This window comes from Strix aluco, chromosome 12 (assembly GCF_031877795.1).
Source record: "Strix aluco isolate bStrAlu1 chromosome 12, bStrAlu1.hap1, whole genome shotgun sequence".
Classification (NCBI taxonomy): Eukaryota; Metazoa; Chordata; class Aves; order Strigiformes; family Strigidae; genus Strix; species Strix aluco.
The window spans coordinates 14,624,841-14,645,944 of NC_133942.1; the positions used below are offsets into that span (position 1 = coordinate 14,624,841).

The 21,104-nt window shown below is 46.6% G+C and overlaps 2 protein-coding genes across 2 annotated transcripts in view; both read left to right on the forward strand.

Annotated features, from left to right (window-relative positions):
* Positions 1-28: 28 nt before the first annotated feature.
* Positions 29-6,752, forward strand: SELENOS (selenoprotein S). The gene is made up of 6 exons (XM_074837346.1): positions 29-199; positions 423-557; positions 2,141-2,247; positions 3,635-3,724; positions 3,832-3,910; positions 5,918-6,752. Exons 1-6 carry the CDS (start codon positions 115-117, stop codon positions 5,995-5,997), a joined length of 576 nt encoding a protein of 191 aa, XP_074693447.1. The 5' UTR covers positions 29-114; the 3' UTR covers positions 5,998-6,752.
* An 8,975-nt stretch (positions 6,753-15,727) lies between these two features.
* Positions 15,728-21,104, forward strand: part of CHSY1 (chondroitin sulfate synthase 1) — an 80,442-nt gene continuing 75,065 nt past the window's right edge. The window contains exon 1 of the mRNA XM_074837484.1: positions 15,728-15,993. Within this exon, the coding sequence (XP_074693585.1) occupies positions 15,728-15,993 (266 nt within the window). The remainder of the gene's footprint in view (positions 15,994-21,104) is intronic.

Consider the following 21,104-nt stretch of genomic DNA (forward strand, 5'->3'; position numbering starts at 1 on the left):
GGTTCTCTGGCCCCGAGGTGGCGGGGGACGAGGAGGGCGGTGATTGGCGCAGCCGGCGGGCGTGCGGGGCGGTTCCCGGATGTGAGGCGGCGGCGGCGGCGGCGGCGGGCGGCGATGGAGCTGGGGGGCGGCGAGCCCGCACCGGGCCCCGGGCAGGCGGCGCTGGGGCGGGGGGGCCTCGAGTTCCTGCAGCACACGGGTGAGGGGCCGCCGGGGGTGAGGGGGGCGGCCCGGGCTGAGGGGAGGGGAGGGCAGGGCGTGGCGTGGCGGGGCCGAGGGGAGCCCAGCGGACTCGCGCTACCCGCTGAGAAGAGGAGCCGGGCCCCGCCCGGGCGGCCCCCCACCCCCGCCTTGTCGCCTCCCGGCCGGGTGGGCTCCTTCCCCCGCGGCCCACTCTCACCTCCGGCTTGTCCCTGTCCCAGTGGGCTCCCTGCTGTCCAGCTATGGCTGGTACATCCTCTTGGCCGTTGTCGCCATCTATCTCCTCATCCAGAAGATATCCCAGAGCCTGGCGGCCAGGCCGAGCAGACAGCCGGGAGCAGCTGACGCAGCTGTGGGTGAGTAAATCTTTGCTGGCTCTCTAGAGCTGTGTGGGGTGGTGCTTGTGTCTCCCCGAGGTTCCTGCAAGCGCTCCAGAGCCGTGAGGGGATGTCTGACAGCTGCTCAGATCCACACACACAGAGTCTTTATTTAATAACAACCAGAAAATAAATTCTGTTGTGAGGGATTTTAACGGTGAGTGATACTCAGGATAACTGTTTCGGTCCACGAAAGCGTCACTGAAGAGATCACTGGGAAAAGGTTGGAGCATGAAAAGTGTTTTTAAAAGCTTGTTAAGGAAGGATTGTGTCCCAAAGTAACGTGTTTGGGAGTGAAGGAGCGAGGCATTGCAGAGCAAGGGAATAGCTGGTCTTTGATAGTGCAGGAGCTGAGAGAATGCTCATTAAAATTAGTTGTGGTCAGTTATCAAATAACTTTTAGACTTACTGAACAAAACCAAAACCTCCAAATCTAAATGCTGGGGAAAAATATTTTGATTAATATTCATTGTATTTCCTTTCAATTGTTCCTTCATAGTTCCTACTCTGACGGGATTGTGTACATTTGGGGTGTAACTGCCTCTCATCTGTGTTATCCTCTTAAGTGTAGCATAGGTTGCAAATCTTACACAGTCATGATCCTGCCTCATTTGGAGACTCACTGCCGTAAAGCACAGGCTGTGCTTATGTATCTGCCAAAACAATAAGTGCCTGGCACCGATTCCTTTGGCATGTTGGCATGGCAGTACATGGGGCCCCAGAAAATATTACTTACATGCCTTTATCCTACTGGTGTTCTTTTGTAATGCTAATTAAATGTTGATTTAATTGCCAAAACTGCATATAAAGTGAAAGTCTTGAAAGTACTGAAATTGCTTTTACATATTAGTCACTGCATGGTAGCAAACATATAAGGAGACAAACGAACATGGAGCTACTTCAACTACTGGAAAAAAAGAGAGCAATATTTGCCTTTGGTTGGATATCATTTTTCTTTTGACTCCTCCTAAAGGGTAATCATAAAGAGAAGTGGTGACTCAATGTAGATTTTCTGAGGCTGCCAGTTTTCTCTTGAGATATGTGTGATATTTGTAAGTAATTTCTCTGCTGATGGAGCATGTTAAATCTGCCACTGCTTCGCTGCCATAAGAAAATGAGCAGGACCAATTGCCAGAAGGAGTAGGAGTGAATGTGGGCCGGTTGCCTCATGCTTCTGCGTAAAAGAAGTTCTCTGGGTAAAAATGGAATCCCTGTGAAGCATGGGTGATATTTTTGAAATTGCTTGCATCAAACAAATCCTTCGGAAATGGAAGCAAGTATCCTAGAAGTGTGAATTCTAGTTTTTTTATGGGTTTGTTACCTTGTTGTCCTTACTCATTAAAATCCCATTAGAGTAATTGCTCTAAAAATATTAAAATGTTATGAAATTTAAATTGGCATACGAATTGCTGTAAAAGATTAACTGGAAACTGAGCTTGAGCTGTGATTTTCTGCAAAACAGCTGCAGGAAGAGATGTGAACTTTTCCTTACTACCATTCTTTGAGAAGACCATCTAGAATGTATTTTTAATAGCTTTGCAAACTCTTTCCCAATTTCCTAGAGCCTGATGTGGTGGTAAGAAGGCAGGAAGCTTTGGCGGCAGCTCGCCTCAGGATGCAAGAGGAGCTGAATGCACAAGCAGAAAGATACAAAGAAAAACAAAGACAGGTAACCAGAGAGCATTTCTTTCTTCAACTCGTAAATGTGTCATCAAGTACTTTGCTACTGTGATAGAGAGGTTTATTCCATGCTAGATACCCGAAGAATAGGAGACTTGTGCTCTCTGCTGGAATGTGGGTGCTGGGTTTGTCCCCCCTCCTTCACCTGGACCACTTTTGATATGGTTTGACACCCGAAGCCGTAACGGGCAGTTGGTATCATGATGCACCTCCAGCCACACAAGCACAACCTTACCTGCTGTGCTGACCTGATGTCTTCATGCTCTTCGTTGATTAGAATGATTGATACGTGTAGCATTCTGCTCCTTCCTGAAGTAATTAACCTCTGTGGCACTTGCTTCTCCGCAAGTAACTGTGTGCATGGGACAGTGTGGGCCTGATTTTTTTTTTTTTTTTTTTACAGGTAAATCTGTACCTACAGAAACTTAGTTATATGCACAATGAATGGCCGGAGGGGATTTACTGGCATTTAGATCAACTGTACTACTACATACATCTATTTTCTGTTCTTAATGGCAAATACATGTGCTTAGAAATGTAGCTTAGCATTGCTGTAATTTAATGGTTTGAACTACAGCTTGGAATAATGAGGAATAGCATATTGCTGTGTGGGGCAGTGTAGAAAAGTGGATGTGATCAGCATAGCAATAATATTGCTCATTAATCCCAGGTCTTCTGTTTTTTATTTTGCAGTCAGAGACATTAGACTTCAGTTTATAGCTGATGCTTCAAGAAATATTGGCAGTTAAAAGCAAATGAAAAGTCATATTATGGAAGGAAATAGCTACTATATAGAAAATCTAGGTCTAATGTGCCTGGACTCAGAGAACTTTGCTTTCTTTGACTGGATGGAGTAGCTACCTTGTTCCCCTTCTGTTTGTTGAGATGAAGGCAGTCTGTCTTAACGGTTAATTTATTTGTTTTTGTGGATAAATTGCTTTAGAAGAGAGTTGGGAGAACTGTTGTTTATTGGGATGTAAATATGTAGCTGGCTGTCTTGTTCACTTGAAAAACACTTTCTTCTGTAGAATCCTGCATTGCATTACTATGATGTAATATTCTTTACTTAGTACTTTTTATAAATTAGGATTTAAGCTTTCCACTTGGTTCTGGTTTACTTTCAAAATGTTTTATAGCATCAAGTGGTCAAAAGAAGCTGCACAAAGAGTCTCTATATACTGAGGAGGGGTGGTTGTTCTGTGGTTGGGAAGACACTGGTGCTAAAAAAGTAAATGCTTCCATAAGCTCAGAGATACTGTGTCAGATAAAGAAAGTTCCCTTGGGTTTTGATGAGTCTGTTGTAGCTGTTTCTGTAGCACTGGTGATTCTGTTAGTTCTGAAATCTTAGTCTTGCATATCCTGGATTTGTTTCTTAGATTGAAGAAGAGAAGCGAAGGCAGAAGATAGCAATGTGGGAAAGTATGCAAGAAGGAAAAAGCTATAAAGGAAACCTGAAAGTGAATCAGGTAACAACTGTGTTAATTAGGGTTACAATTATGTTTATGTGAAATTATTATTATTATCTGAAAGTCATGGTGATTAAATGCTGAGTAACTTTTGCTTTTGTGAACAGCAAGAAGTAGAATCTGGTGCCTCCACCTCGTCAGCAGTCCCAAAATCTAAACCAAACAAAAAGCCCTTGCGAGGAGGTGGTAAGTATGAAATCCTTAAGATATTCTGAGCTTGAAACAGAGCCTTTATCCGGCTGCATACATAGTCATTGTACGTATTTTTTTCCCTTCTTCAAGGAGGAAACAAAATATGCCTTACAAACGAGCTCTTTACCTCTGAACAGTGCGGCCTGCTCTGTGCAAAACCTAGCAGGAAGATTCTGTGGTGCTTTTCCCCAGGGAAAGTGTTTCAGTTTTTTTGTAAATGCTTTTGCCACAGTTTACTGAGATTTTTGTGACTCAGAATTATAGATTCCTGCAATATTTCTGGGATCCCTCCCCCATTACTGTAAAAGTCATGTAATTTATTATCTGGTCTGTCTTTCAACCACCTGTAGTGCTAACTAAATGCAGGAACAGGATATTTTACTTTGTCTTATGTAGATTCAGGCAGATGAAAGACTTCATTGTGCAAAATGTGACCTTATTTATGAGATATCACAGTAATGACCTATTGAATAGATAAATCCTGCAGGTGTATAAACTCTTACCAACTCTCACAAACTGCCAGAGGGTCTTGTCATTAAACTTGCTGTCAATGCTGACATCATCTTGATGGATGAGCTGCTTTCTGTGGCCTTACATAGCCCCCGTTAGGATCGCTGCTGTATATTGGCCATGCAGCTAGTCTCCTAGCTGGTCAAACAGCCTATGACTGCCTGCAAGCACTAATTTGGGTATAATATTTTAATTACAATTTTCTGTAGTGGAGAGGATGACCTAGAGAGCCTCAATCATATCAGACTAAAAGGGAAACCTGCTTAAGGTGCAGCCCTAAGTAAGTCACTTGCTTAAATGTACAAAACCTGAAGATTCTTGATTAAACATATTAAACCTCAGTAATAGTTCAGTGCTGAGATTTCTGCTTTGAATATTTTTACTGACAGCTGTTGACAACAGCTGAAGGAACTGACGGATTGATTCATCTTACGTTGTTTAATAGGAGTGCAGCCTAATGTCTGATACTGTCAAACATCTTTTATGGCTCTTGCACAGAATATTCACCACTATGCGGGGTGAGAAATGCGTGGGTAATAGCGGTGCTAAGAACCAGGATCAGGGCAGCTGGACTGAGGCACCCTTCCAGTTGTCCTAGTTTCATCTGAAGCAAAATCTTTGCTTAAGTAACAGATTATAAAATCAGAGGTCTCTGGTCTTCTCATGAGGTAGATCAGCATGAAGTGAAAGAACCATCTGCACTGTTCAGCTGCTGAATTAAGCTAGAAAGCAGAACTTGGCTGGTCTGAGAAAAACTTCAAAGATGGAGGTAATGCTTGAAGTTTCGGTGGAACAGGTTGCTTTGAAACCTGCTTGGTTAGCAGCGCTAACAGGTTTTCAGTTGTCTTTCTCTTTGCCTGGTATCGAACAAATTGAGGACATTTGCCAAGTTGTATCTTTCCGAGTACATACTCGTAAAATGAAGTTGTCTGTAGTTATGGTGTTGGGAGGTTCAACTAAAGTATCTGTTTGCCTTACTGCTTGCCTTTTCAAATTATTTTAAAAAAAATAAATCTTAACAGTAGTAATCAGCGGCTCTACCTTTTGACCTTCAGAGTATTCCTTGCAGGACTGGAATAAAAGATTATTTTAAGTCCCTAACTATTAGGGCTCTTGGAGAACAGATACACTCTTACAGAGTTTACTGTAAGAGTCACTGTTACTGCTCTCTTTACTCTGCAGAGCAGCATTAAAGCTTTAATACAGACTTAGAGAAATTAAATGATAATTAATTTCAATTGAATTTAATCAAAATTGATCAAATTAAAACCCAAGTGTGTTGCAATGGCTTTTACTGTTAGCACTACAAAAATAAACCATCTCAAGTCCGGATATTTTCTTTGTTTTAATTTTCCTTAAAATGCTGCCTGTGTAGTAAGCATGAACAAGGTGCAAATAATTGTGAGATTAATTTTTTGTGTTCCTTGTGTGTTGGTGAAGGCCTGTTGAGGATGAATATTAATAAGGTGGATGATTTCTCTGTAATTCTAGGCTATAACCCCCTGTCTGGAGAAGGAGGTGGAACTTGTTCCTGGAGACCAGGCCGGAGAGGCCCGTCGGCAGGTGGATGAGGCTAACCTCCCTAGTGTCCCGTGTCACTAGCAGGCTTGATCTTACCCACTGTCTAACTGCCTAAAGTTTGCATGTCACAGTGACTCCTTTGGGATTGGGTTTAGTACAGGTGTTAACTTGGAAACGGATTTACAGCAGTTCCAAATAGTAATGCAGAAGGTGATACCATACAAGAAAAATATCTGATCCTCTTAGAGAGGATGAAGAAAGAAACAATTTCAGTGTAATCAGTTAATTTTCACTCTTCTGTAGAGGGGAAGCGTAGTCTTCAGCCAAGGTGAATCACCTGGCATTGTGAGATCTGGGTTCTGTGGCTGGCTATTCAAAAGACTGGCCTCAGTCAAATTTAATTATCTACGCTCAGTTTACCTCTTTAAAATGAGGGTATTTACCATCCTCAGACATGTGTTACCAGATTTACTCTGTTTGGCTGGAAGGTACTTTAGAGGGGAAGAATATTATCATCAGCAGATACCTTGAATTTTAGAGGGAGGGACTTTGGGGAAAAAAACAGGTGAACTGGCAACGCCACAGATTTGTACCGAAGGTCAGTTATTGGGGAAGAGTCTCTGTGACAAGCTACCTTGAATGATGTTTTCCTTATAAATGGTAAGCAAACCAGTGAGGATTACTGATGCTAGACAGCAGATGGGGGGTTTCTTGCTGTTCCTTTTTTTTTTTTTCCCAACTGCTTTGTAAAAACAAAATAATATTAAATATAACTGCAAAAAAATAATAAATCTAATATTTACAATCTTGTGGTTTTCTACAGCATCTTTTTATATAGAAGGCATACATTCTAGTGCAATAAATGTGTATAAAGCAAGATGAGAGATCAAATGAAGCGTTCTGGATGTGTCTCGGGGTGGGAGCTGTAGTCTGACTGCGTGGCTGCCCTGCGCAGCCCAGCTAGATGCCGAGGTGGGTTCTGACCCTGCTGCCAGCTTGCACAGCACGAAAGCTGAGGGAGCTTTGGGTTGAAAAGCTCCTCTGGCTACCAAACGTGTAAAACTTGCAGGTGGGGAGTAAGGAACTGAAGCGCGTGTGGTCTTCATCCTTCTGGTGTACATCCAGGGTTGTGGATAGAAAATAAAGTTAGAGCTGGTCATTGTAAATGAGCTTCCCAAACAACCCACCCTCTTGATATGCTCTCTAGCACAAAATGTGACAGACGAGTAAAATCCAGGCTGTCCTTGATAAAGAGTGAAATAGTTGCTGTCAACGTGCAACGTGTCCGTGTGTCCAGGTACTGTTGTTGAGCTGGTATACTGGCATTATAGTACATCTGAGTATTTCACGGGCATAGTTTAGGGCTGCTTGAACACTTGTTTCTAAATACGCTTGGAATGTTTGTGTTCATCGATGGGTACGAGTGCCAACTTTGAATACACTGTGTATATGTATATAGATACTGCTCTCTGTGTCGGGTGATCCATGATCTTCTCCCGACTATAAATGTAACAGTAGCATGTTACTAGTAAGTTTTAAAGCTACCAGCTCATGAAATGGAAAGGCAAAGAACCTTTTGCTTTAGACCCGTGAAGTGTGTGTTCAAGTGCGTGTAGAAGATGAAGTGAGAAGGCTATTAATGTTCCTATGGAAACTAGTTTTCATTTCCTGGCTTCTGTGCGTTTTGGGTATGTAAACTTACATTTCCATTGTTGTAACATAGACCAGTATATGTAACTTCAGGTTTTAATCTTTAATAAGGAAAAAAAAAATAGAGGTGGGGAAGGATATTTAGGATATTTTCAACATCTGAGGATTCTTCATCAGTAAAGAGGACTAAGCTGTTACCTTACTCATGCCTCTGGGGAACATTTTCCCCTTGTGTTGGGGAAACAGGCAGCAGACTGAGGTGTTGTCTTCAAAAATCAGCTGGGAGAGGTTGTTGTCTTAAGCAGAATTCCTTGTGTTGATGAAATGGTAAGGATGGGTTGATTTAATTCAGTAAAAACATTTTAAGAAATAAATAAGCAGGTCTGAACTGAGCATATGCTAATCTTTCTCTGTGTCTCAAGACTTGTTTCTGGCTGGGACTGGGGATATGGATTTTTGCCCAGTTCTAAGATTTATTAAGACGTATCCAGTGAGAATGAAGTGATTTACATATTTCTGGAAACTTCAACCTTCTCTCTTTTTAATTTTAATCCTCAAGTCCCTAAGTTTTTCTTGATCAGACACTTCTAGGCTATTGAATGAACAGGGTGGGAGGAAGAACCTTCTGCGGAAGAACCACAGAAGTTTGTAGTTTGTAGAAGTTTGGTGGCTCGCAGCCTGCACAAGCAGAGGGAAGGGTTTTTCTTCTGACTTCAAACAGAAAGCTCTCCCTTGACCACAAACAAGTATGGAAAGGTGGTTACTTGTTGCTTTAGAGCTTAAGAGCAGAGCATGCAGAAGGCATTAGGTGAAAGTGAACTATGTAATGACTCCATTGTTCCTGCTTTGGTATGAATTCCCAAGAACTTGAATTATGAAAGATCATATTAAAAAGCCTTCAGGAGATTTTTTTTTTTTTTTTTTTTGTCCCCCCACTTAAAGCAGTTATGCAAGAAGCCTCTTGCTCTACTGATACAGATGTTCTGGAAATATCTATCTGAAAGAAGATAGCTAAAAAATGAAGAGTTAATGCAATGCTATTGAATTACTGTATAATGTTATTTAACCACTGAAGAGTAATCTATTTTGGGTATTGAAAAATCCTAAGTCAAGCAAGTGTTCAGAGGCACAAAAAAATCCTGAAGATGCTAGTTGCTTGATAAATGCAGCTAAGTATTTTTCATTGCTTTTCAGATGATTTATATGCTGGAGGAACAAAGTTTCTTGTTTTCTTTAAATTGCAGATGAGGTCTAGTTTATGCATAGTTCTCTCAACTATTCATCAGGAGGTACTGAGCACTGGAATTAAAATTGAACAAAAAAAACATGTTGTCACTCTCATAATATTTATTTGGCTTTATTTATGCCTTTCAAAAACATTGTGAAATGAAAGAAGGCTTTTAAGAGTGATAGTGCATACTTAGTTGTTTAAAAAAAAAATGTTTCTTATACTGGAAATTTTTGATAATGAACAACAGAAGATGGACTTGGGGGAGTGAGGGCAAACGGGGAATCTGTTAGCAGAGCTGTTCCTGGAGTTCCAGGTTTACCTGTGTGTTAATCAGAGCTCAATGTGAATGAAAATTATAATTACGCCCGTATCTGCAAGGAACTGCTCTCCTTGCAGAGACTGAATACAGGCATGAAATGTTAGTACTAACAAATCTAATCTGCTGTGTTTTGTGCAGTTCTGTACTATTTTGACTCAAAACTGGAGACATTAGGCTGTTCTGCAGTTGCTGTGTGCCCAGCCTGGTTTCCTTCTTAGGCTGTGCTGATAGTCAGCTCAGATGTTTAGCTTGGGGTGTTTTTTCTCGGGTTTTGTGTTTTTGTTTTTTTTTCCCCTCCCTAGGCAGATGACTAGTGAGCGTTAGCATTCAGAGTGCTCTGTGAATGAGGATGGTGTCCAGCGTGGCAGTGTCCTGTACGTTTTACCAGCAGCACTATGGTTAATGGCTGCAGTTAAACCATCCTAAGGCCGTCCTTCATGCCTCCTCCAATCAACCAGGCAGTTCTCAACTCTGGCCATCGTGTTTTTTCAAGCCTGGCTGCACATCAGCACACCTCTACATCAGATCAGATCCCTCTGGATGATTTTTGCCCTCCTACAGGCTAAAAAGTGACACCTTTTCGGGGATTGGCTTAGCCAAGAGTGAGGCAGAGCGTGTTTCTGTCCATGCTATCGCTGAACACTGAAACTATATAATTTCCAACTGTAGAAAAAGCCGGTCTAGACTTGGATGGGATGAAGACTTGGGTTTGTTTTTTCTTCTTCCCCCCCTTTTTGGAATGAAAGCTTAGCTTTTGGAACAGCTCTGCAACCACAAAGGAAAAGCATACGGCTGCTGGCTGGGTGGTGTCCTGGCCCAGTTGCACCGTTGTAGCTGATTTTTGTATGAGCTTCCAAGCCAGCTGTTCCAAGCCTGACACACACCCTGCCCATATTCCCAGCTCCAGAGCCAGCAACTTCAAAAACTTCCATCAGTTTTTATGAAGCAACCAATGGCTGCAATGCAATAGGTCTCCTCAGCTCCATTTTGGTGGTGGACATACACGTTTTCATTGCAGATTTCTGTTGCGAGGGGCTGGCAGGTATGCAGCTGCTGCTCTGATGTGTATTCTTTTTTTCTGTGATTGTGTTTTGAAGTGCGTACCTGTTAAAAAGCACTTTCAGCACGGAGCAAGATCTCCACTGATAAATTATTAATTTCATTCCTCCCTCTGCATACCACAGTTTACTAATCAAGATTCTTTCTGTGTGCTGCTTACCGAGGTCGGCTTCGGAGCTCGTACCGTGGGCAACATTAATGTAGGGATGGCAGGGAAAAGAACTTAGAAAATTCTGTTTAAAGAGAATGGAAGGAAAATGGATATACCTGGAATACTAGGAAATACCTGGCCTTTCAATCTAGTCCTAGCGCTCTGTTGCACGCATTAAAAGGGGGAGTTACTGTTAGGCTGGCCTACAGGGTGCGCCTTCAAAAAAAACCCAAACCCCAACCCCAACCTGGGTCCTAAAGCTTTACTTTATCACGTACTAGACAGGGTAATGTTCCCTGTAAATTCACCTTACTGCTTCTTAGGTAATGTGATTGCCACTCCATTAGCTGTTCTGCTTCTTAGGTATATTACATCTCGCCACTTGCTTTTTAAATATGTGTTCTAGACTTTTTCAACGGTTTGTTGACTCTAGTCTGGTGGCAGCATGTTAAAAACGTATCGCCTTCCCCTCCGTGATGCCAAGCTCAAATGCATCGATGCACCGCGACAGTGCTGCTATCACCACCCAGCCGATGAGAGCAGGAGCCCAGAGCAGGCAACTGAGGAACTGTGCAGGGAGCAGGAGGGGGTTGCATCCCCTCGCACCCCTCAAAAAGCCCTAAATCGGGTTGGCTGGCTGGGAAGGCAGGGGGGGCCAGGGCAGCCCTTCGGCCCCGGAGCTGCACTGCGGGGCCGGGCCGTAGGATGGCAATGTTGGGCTGGCTTTTCCAGCAAGGAGTAACCGGTGACATTTCTTTTTTATTTTTTTTGTCCTTTGAACGGGCATCTTCTGAGTGATTCAGCTGGGAGGAAAGGTTGGGACTGATCCGTGGCAGGACCAGAAGAGGATGGGAAGGGGAAAAAAAAAAGTGGGTGCTGGAGCCGGGGAAGGAGTTTCTGCATCATTTGGGAAAATGCAACAGTGCTGGAAATACTGTGACAGAGACAAATGCTGCTGGTTGCCCAGCTAGATTTTTTCCACCGTGAGTCTGTTACCTTGAATATATGAAGTATGCTCATTTTCCAGTGCCTGGGTAGTTTTTAAAGTATCAGTTTAAGTACTGGAACAGTCATAATTAAAGTTTCTGGAGCACTGGGGAAATAGTTCACTTCTTTAACTATTATTTTAAAATATGGTAAAGAATATATATTGTAGAAGGTATATCCTGTAAGTATTAGAATGGGCTCGTCACTGTGGAAAAATTTGAGATCAAAATCGATGGGAAAAAGAAGTGGTTATAATGCAAGATAGTCCTTTCCTCTATGGGGTAGACTGTCCTGTGTGGAAGAAACTTTTTTCTTTTGGTGTTAAGCTTCTTTACTCCAAAGGGACGACATCTATTCTGTATGCACACAAAACAGCTTGCCGCTTCAAGGATTTGGCTTTTTCATCATTTAAAAATAGGATTACTGTTTTGTTAATCTGATTATGAATCTGAACTGTGTGGGCCTGTCAAGGGGGCTCTCGCCGGCTGGTCAGGGTGCTAATCTCACTGGAGTGAGTGGGCTGGGAGCACACATGATGTGCATCCTCTTCAGGTTTTGGAGAGCCCTCAGAATATTTCCTCAAGCAGTCCCACATAGGATAGAAAACATGCTGCGTAAAAGTGTGTTTATGCTTCTGTATAGAGTTACATGAGAAAAATGCCATGCCTTTTAATATATAGTAGCCATAATATATAGTGCCAGCTATTTATTGAGACTGAGCTGTATTAATAGGGGAAGGCACTTAAATGTGATTATGCAGTATGACCTTTCTCTGCCAACCAGATTAAAAACATTCTCTAGGCAGGTAATGGCAGGGTTATAATTCAGATGGAAGAATTAAGCCATGCTGTTTTCCCTTAATCTGCCTTTTTTTTTTCTTTTTTTTCCTATAGTGGAAGCAACAGCTGCTCTATGCAAAGACAGGGGAGGGGGCAGGAGCAGCAAAAGGGGCATTTACCCACCTAACACTTTGGAATGTGAGTTTGGCGCAATAAATGAAATAAAGCGAGGCACTTTGGTGTGCTTAGGGAGGTTGTGTGAGCATCGCAGCGTTGCCAGGTGCTACCCCCACTTTACAGCTGGATGTCTCGGCCTTGTAGCCGGTGGTGGGATCTCGCGCAGTGGCAGCGTGAACTCTGAACGTGCCTCCTCTCCATGTGAAATCCTGGCACCCAGAAAGTGCCCCTTCCTTCTCCTGCCCCTTCCCCAAGCGCTCTCTGCTGAGCCCCTGCACGTGGCGAGGTCCAGAACTGTAATTGCTCTGGAGGTGCAGGGAGGTGGGAACGTGCCAAACGAGAACTCGGGGCAGAGGGAGATCTAACGCTGCTCCGCTTCATCGTTTCCATGTGTGCTGAAGTCGCACGAAGTTTTCAATTCTGATGACTAACTTCTTTTCTTTATGGGAAGAAGCCAACTGACGGCTCCTCAGCCCCAACCCTTCTCTCTTTTATTGCCTTTTAACCACGCTAGCTCTGCCTTTTCCTGTAATTCATAGGCCACAGTGGCTTTCCCTTGAATCAGGAGATTTTTACTGCTGATCTGGAGCACACTGAGAGTAATCACGTTCCTGCTTATAGACTTGCCACATCTCCCTCTCTTGGAAAGGAGTGGCCTTACTTTTTATTTTAGCTCAAACATCTGTTGGTGTCCTGTATTTCAGGACCTGATGATTGGGCTTGCGGGGAGAGGGGAGAAGCAGAGTTTGATGAGGTCCCTTTTGAAGAAGCTGTTGAAAGTGGGGTAAAAGATTCACATGTGCAGAGTGGCACACACTGAGGATAACCGCACACTTTGCAGAAAGGGATCAGGGTACCAGTAGTTAAGAAATAATAGTGAAACATTGAACATTGCAAATCCAAGGAATTAGAAAAGAATTAAGTAGTGGTGGTGGTGGTAGGGGGGATTTCCCTATATGGAAGGGATGGAGAGTATAGCAAAAAAGGTTTTCTTGGTATAAATAGTGGTTTGGGATTATTTTACTAGGGAAGAACTGAGGTGGATCATGGGTCCCATTCCCTGGAGGAAGGTCCCAGAAAGGCAGCTTTGTGCTGGCTTTGTCAGAGCAAATGTGGGGCTTCCAGCCGGGCACAGCCCTGGGCCTGCCTGGTGCCTCTGGGGTGGGAACGCCTCCATGCCTCACGCATGGTCAATCTTGGAGGAGCCCTTTTGGGGATCTTCATCAACCTCTTTGCCTGGTAGCACACATGAAACTGTTGGGAAACTGTTAACCTTCACTGCACCCGAGCTACTGCTGCATTTGTAACTCTTCCTCAGTGTTTTGCATCTCTCAAAGGCACACGGCCTTGGCCTCAGAAACTCTTCTCACCTTCCAGCCAGCTTTTGCCAAGCGATGGTGCTCCAGTCCTTCCCTGGCTTTACCTGCCTCCTGTCTGTTCCAGCTTGGGCTTTTCTTCCTTTCTCTTCCTTTTGCCATTTAGTTCTTCTCTTCCTCTTCCCATAAACATACATCTTGCTCAATACTTCTGTGTTCTACTCGCGGGCAACCGAAAGGAGACCTCCTGCTCTTCTTTCCTGCTAATTGCTCGTATTTCTTCTCTTGTTTCTATTTATATTTACTTTTGTTTAATACCATAAATCGTGGTGGTACTTTCCCTGTGTTTTTTGTTGCTCCTGACACCACAAGAGTTCACCGGTGCTGACCTTTGTCTGAGGACTGGACCATCACAAGAGCAATAAAACCCACACAAAAGCATTTTTTTCAAGACGTCATCGAGTTTGTTAGATAATCAGACTGTGATATTACCTGCTAGTTCCCAGATGTGTGACAGTTACTAACTGGACAAGGATCATAAAAATCTGTCATGTATGCCTCTCTGACTTATTAATGTACAGTATTAATTTGGTACAGCGTCCTCTTTTGCAACAGTTCTTGCTCAAGTGCAGGCTGCTGTTATGCTAAGACTTTCTTCTCAGCTCGTTGTGGATGACCCCACAATATAAATAAAATTTTAAAGTGGAAAAGACAGGCAATTGGAGATACAAAAGTGGGTAGGAAATGGAAGAAACCACAATGATAAACAGAAGATCAGTGGGCTGTACTAGGTATGTTTCTTCTGTAAAGACTGCAGGGTTTTTTTTCCTGTAAAATGTCAAGGGTTTGGGACTGCAGTATTTGAAGCTGAAGCACTCTGTAGATGAAACGCACCTGGAGAGTTAGTGCGGACAAAGAAAAAGAAATCTTCAGCTGGTACCCCTACCGTCTTCACTCTGTCCAGCAGTCATTATAGCCTCTGCATGGAAATAGACTGACCTATTTCTGGTCGGTTTAATTAGCAAGGTGGGAAAAAACGGTAGAGCTGCTTGTGCTTTCGCTCCCCCTGGCACCAGAGCACGTGCCCTATGAATGCATCAGTACCAGGTGAAACCAGGACTGGAGGGTTCTCTTCAGTGCCGTGCCTCTCCTCTGGTTCTGCACCCACTGTGGGCTGAGGCAGCGCAGGGCTGGGGCTCGGGCAGGAGCGACCAGACCATGCAGAGATGGAAATGGTGCATTTCTGGCTGCAATGTGAGCCCTGCTGGGTCTCTGCGGGGATGGGTGATGGACCTCTGCCACCGGGCATGGGTGCCTGGTGCCTGTCCTGGGTCGGGGCATCAGTCTCCCAGTGCCTTCCTGTCCTGGTCTGAAGGGCTGGGCTGGAGTCCCCAGTCCTGGTTCCTGAGCCAGGGTCCTGTCCTAGGGTCTCGGTGCAGGGTGCTGGGCTGGGGTCCCTGTCTTGCGGTTATGTCCAGGCTCTCAGCCCCTGACGCAGGATCTGAGCACCCGTGCTCTCCTGGGCTCCCATCCCAAGATCTGAGCACCCGTGCTGTCTTGGGCTCCTGTCCCAGATCTGATCACCCGCGCTCCCTCTGGGCTCCCGCCCCAGCCTCTTGCCCTGGGCAGCCGGGCCGAGGTCCTGGGGTCCCCGGGCGGGATGCTGGGTGCCGCTCCCTGACCCTGGCGGCCCTGCTCTGGGGTGCTCGCTCACGGAGCCGGTCCCTGTGCTGTGCTCCCGCCCCAGGGTGCTGCTCTGGGAGCCGGTCCCCGTCCCGCGGCCGCGGCCCGGCTCTCGGGCCCCCTCCTCACCCCCGGGGCGGAGGGGGGGGGGGGGGCGGTCCGGGGGCTGCTCGGCGGCGGCCCCGCCACCCCCGCTACAGCCGGGCGGGGCCCTCGGCGGCGGGGCCGCACACGGCGCCTGTGCCGAGGGGCCGGGCCGGGGAGGCGGTCGCCCCCTTCCCCTCCCTCCCCTCCGCTTCCCGGCCCTGCCCCTTCCCCCATGGCGGCGCTGGGCGACGCGGCGCGGCTGGCGGCGGCGGCGCAGCGCGGGGCGGCGGCGGCGCTGTGAGGAGCCGCGCGGGGCCTGCGCGGCCCGGCGCCGGGCGGGCATGGCGGGCCGCGGCCGCCGCGCCTGGCTCAGCGTCCTGCTGGGGCTGGTGCTGGGCTTCGTGCTCGCCTCCCGCCTCGTCCTGCCCCGCGCCTCCGAGCTGGCGGCGGCGGCGCGGCCCCGCCGAGCCCGCCCGCAGGGCTGCCGCCCGCCGCCCGCCGCCGCCGCCCCGCCGCGCCGCCCCGGCCCGCCGGCCCAGAGCTTCCTCTTCGTGGGGGTCATGACGGCGCAGAAGTACCTGCGGAGCCGCGCCGTGGCCGCCCACCGGTGAGCGGGCGCGGGGGGGCGGCTTGGGTCGGGTGGGCTCGGCTCCGTTAGGCTGGGCTCGGGTGGGTTCGGCTCGGTTAGGCTGCGCTCGGCTCTCGGCACCGCCGTTTCCCCTGAGGAGCGGCTGAGGTACGAGCCCCCGGGAGGGAGAGTCTCCTCGATCCCCGCCCCCCCCCCCAGCTGGCCCGGGGACCGCTCGCCCTTCGCCGGGGCAGGTGTGAACGAGCCGAAGGCGGCCCCTCACCCGGCTCTGCCCTCACCAGCCCGGGCTCCGCTTGGGCTCTCTCCGGGCAGCCGGGCCGGGCTGTGGGGTGAGGGCACAGAGATGCCCCGAGCTCTCCCCGGCTGCCCGGACAGCTCGGTGGAGACGTGAGGGGTCGAGGTGAGACGCGTTGACGCTCTCGCACGGTCCGGTTGAGCCGGTACCTGGCAAATGGACCGCGGTGGGGGGGTCTCGCCTGAGGGTCAGGCAGCTCCTCCATAGCGAGGGGGCACCTGCCACCGGTCACAGGGGGAGATGTGGTCGTCAGAGTGCTTCCCTCAGTGCTTCCACCTTGGGCATGGCTGTGTCTGCTGGTGCAGTCCTTGTCCGCTGCTTCTGAGGAGAGCCAGCAGCCTGATAATCATAATAATAATCATAAAGTTTGGAGACCGCTGTAACCCCCTGGATAGGGAAGAAAAAGACCACTGCGCCAAGCCGAGAGCATGTGCTTAGGAATGAGACTCAGAAAACACATCTGGGAACAAAGAATAAAATCAACCTCTGCTCGCCACAGCCGTGGCTGAGGCTGGACCAGGTAGTGAAACGGCTCGAATGGGGAAAGTCAGTTTGGGCAAATCGGTCCGAGCTTTGGGCTGGCGAAGCGAGTTCAGGAGCCGGGGTCCCAGAGCTGTGTGTTTATTACCTGAGCACACCTATTTTTGGAGCAGGGGCAATCTTTGTGCTTTGCACCGCGCGTGCCGCTCGCCGTAGCCTGCGGCGTGGTTTCCAGCTGTAACTGGGTATTGCTGCGAGCGCCGCGTGCTAACGGGACTTCTGTCCAAAGCCTTGGCAGCATCCAAATAATCATCTCTTCTGTGAGAGACGTGTCTGTGGCTTTGGAGAAACTCTCTGCTCTGCTGAAATATGCTTATTGCTCCGGCGTTCACGCCAGCAGGCAGTGCTGGGAGGCTGCGCGAGAAGCCTGCTTGGGAAATCTGAAAGAGTTAAGAGCTAAAATGTCAGCTCGGGTATACCCCGGCTCCGATTGAGCACTGCACAGCCAGTGCCGTCAGAGGAGCAGCCAGGAGCTCTGGAGCGGATCTTTCTCTAACAAAACATCCCCTTTAGTCTTGTGCTAGAACAAACCCTTCCCCATCTCCTGCCTGCCCAGGCTGAAAAGTACTTGGCCCTATTGGCCAGTAAGAACAGGATGGCAAAACCGTGTATGATGGAGCATTTCCTTCTCCTCCCCGTGCCCAGCTCTGCTTTCGGGAAAGGGTAGCTCTCTTTGTATCAGCATCAAATGCAGTAAAATTGCTTAATTTGGGCAATCTGAAGCATATTGTCCACCAGCAATGGTTTTAATGGAAACTTAATTCCTTCTTTCAGCAGTAGATCTGTAATTAAGTTGCAGGGAGTGTGTGATTGATGCTTTGAAATGAGTGAAAGAATCTGTTTCTCCAGGGTTACATATTCTTCTTCACCGTGTGGGATGGAGCATTTTGGATTGCAAATCTCATGAGCCGTGTAATTTACATTTACATACAGAAAGGCTGGAGTCATGTTGGGACATCACGTAACAGGTTTTATGGCAGAATAGTTTGTCTAGCATCCATTGGATTTTGTGTCAGGAATTCAAGAAAGGGAAATTTATCACAATATTGTCCAGAGGTGGGTGTTAGTTGCGGAGCATTTCACTTTGCTGATGTGGGAAGGATTCTCGTCCCTGGCTTTGCCCGTGCTTGCTGAACAGTCCCGTGCTGTGGGAGAGCTGGGTTTACAGAACCAGATTCGCAACATCTGTTCACACAAAAAAATGCCTAAAGATGCAACTTAACAAATCCAGCTAATGGAATCGGGCTCCTTCAGCCCTCAGGAGATCTGAGTATCGCTTTTTACTGTACCGCTATTTTGGTTTAACCTCTAGAGATGATGTCTGCTCTGGGAGGGGACAAATAAAGCAACCTCTTAACGTTGCGGTAGGGCTAAATGCATTTTTCTCACCTCTGTTGGGTGAGCTGGTGACTGGAAGACATCTTTGGGGAGAGGTGGGGAGGGGACGAGAGGAAGACAAACCTGAAATCTTAAATGGCTTTTGATTGCCATGAAGTACTCAAGCAGACAATTGCTGGGATTACTACATTGACAAAGCATCCTGGTGAGCTGAATTGCTGGCACAGCCAGTGAAACGGGAAGCTGCTAGCAAGGCATTCCCGGGGTGGCAGCGTGTGCAGAGCCTTGATACCAAGCTAGCCAGAGCGCTGAAAGGAATTAGGGATTCAGAGGCTGAATACCTCCAAATTGCTGTGGCTCAAAGGCTATTTACAGACACAGCTAAAAGGGACCGGAGCGGAAAGCATTTGCTGATCCTTGCTGCTGTGAATCCAGATAGGGTCTAACAAGAGGGGAAGCAATCCACTTCCTGAACATCAATCATGAGCAAAATGACCACTGCAAGGCAAAATGGGCCTGCTGGATTTTCAGGAGACGCCGGCTCTTTGAAACAGTCACGGTTTTGTAGTCTGCGAGGCAGAGAATAAGCTTTAGATCCACAGGTTTTCGGAGGGCGGATTTGTAGCTTCAGCAGTTACTGCATCTGACAGCCAGGTTAGCAGAGCTTCCCTTCCAGGAGGCCGGTGAAATGCAGCAGCAGAAACTGCGGTGTCACATCAAAGGACGAGAAGTAGTCAGGAAAAGAGCCGTGTGCAGGAAGGAGTTAAGGTATGGCAGGGGTTCAGGGAAAGTGCAACAATATGTGCTAATGGTTTTACAGTTGAGGGGAGTTGTCCTAAAAGAGCTGCAGGAAGGACAGGATGGGAATAAGCAGTCTCCCACAAGATTTAAGTCTGCTGTCTCAGGAACAGAAATATCAGGCAGTTAAGCCTTTTTTTTTTTTTTTGCATAGCAACTACATTTCCTGGGAAACGTGGCAAGAGACTAGCGTGAATGCAGTTAATGGCAAGATGTCAGAGGTTGGCCTTCGGCAGTATCTCTGCGGGAATACAGCCGCAGTTCTCAGTTTTGGGACAGTCCCCACGGCACCTTGAAGTGCCACGAGGCCACACACATGAGGACCCTGCGAGGTGCTGGTTTGCATTCCTAGGCTCGTGCTAAGCCGTCCTGCTCCCACAGCCGAAGGGTGCCCTCCGGCAGGCTCCGTTTCAAACGTGCTGCCACACTGTTCGTGGTCACTTATAGGAAACAGACTGCACTGGAATCTAAATACCTGAGTGCTTGGAAAAGCTTAAGTGAAAGGCAGCCAGAAGGATTTGGGCTCTAAAGGAGTTTGTATTATCTGTCTAAGCCTGCACTAGCTGCCGCATAAGTGTAATACAAAACACATTTTTGTGCTTCTTTTAAATTCAGAGCCTAGGTCGAGGCTGTTGGGTGGTATTTGGTTTTGGTCCTTTCTGGTTGCTAGTGAGGGAATATGATGGATTGTGGAGTGTGCGCTCTCGCTTCTTAGGAGGAGGTCGTGTGAAGTGACTTTGAACTCCATGACAGCTGATACATGTTTTTCTTAACATAATGATCATACCTCAGTATTGCAATAGTGAGAACTTGGTGTGTCCTGCTCTTGTGTCCTCTAGCAGGAGTATGATGTACTTGGGCTTTCCGAGCAGTAAGCAGTTACCTAAAATTTGCAAGGATGCTTATGGAACAGTATGAAACAAATACAGTGAGAGCAAGTGGCTTTGATGCATGGGGGATAAGGAGAAGTGAAGTCACCTACATACCCCAAAATAACCACATGGCCCAAACCTCTGGAGCAGTTGGGCCTTCGTCTTAGTCTGACCCCCTGAGTATCTATCTGAGCCTATGGATTCATTTCTGTCCCTCTTTCCACAAGGAAGGTGGATGGATATCCATGGACAGAAAACTGACATCACTTTAAATTGGAGGAGTTTAATTCAAAGGACTCTTAAGGAGCTGTGGAAGCTGCTTGGGTTCTCCATTAAAGCTAGATACCAAGCTGTCCTGCAAAAATTTGAAAGGAGTTCTCCCTCAAAATCTGATTTCTATAATGCAGATCTTAACTGACAAGTTCTTTTAAACCTATCTGGAAATTTTAAAACAACAGCTAGTTTTTCTGCCCTCCCGGTATGGTCGTCTGCAGTACCATGGCAGGAGCAGCGTGCTGGTTTCTGTGCTCAGTTCTCCTGGTTAAGCTGTGGTTCGTTGCTTCCCCTGTAGCAAGCACTGCTGGAAAAATGGGACCTTGAAGAACCGTTACACAAAACTAGCCCTAATTCAACATGAAATTTAGCTGAACGATGTATTCGGGGAAATCAGTCTTTTAGGCCCATTATCTTGCAGACTTCTTCGCAAATTATGATTTTCTTCAGCATAATTATATGAGATGACTATTTCTGAAAACTTTAAATGGTTTCTCTGATCTCCTCTAAGGGAGTTTCCCAAGCTGCAGACAAAAACCAAATACATTTTTTGTAATCGTCTCCAGTTTGGATCTCTACAAAGGGAGCACTGTCTGCATAACCCCGCTGACTATGCTTCTGCTGAGTCTGCAGAGCTGATAACAAAGCAAGGTAATGCAAATAAATAATAAATACTGAAAACTGGAGATAAAACATTCTAGATCTGTGCTTCTCCTGCTCCAAGCTATGCTTTTTAAACTTCTTTTTAAATGAAGAAATGACTTTATGACAACATTAGGTGACTATAGTAGTGGTTACATTTTAGAAAATACTGGGGTTTTTTAGTACTGGGTTTTTTTAATGCTTGCTTTGTGCACACAGTTTTCTGTATTGCATAAATACTTGTATTAGCTGTGACAAAATCTTTGCACTCAGTTTGCTTGTGACTTGCTCAGAGTAGGGTACACCTAGGATATCCAGTGTACAAAACCAGTTAAGGGATGCTAAAATTGCCTTGGTAGCCACCAATACTG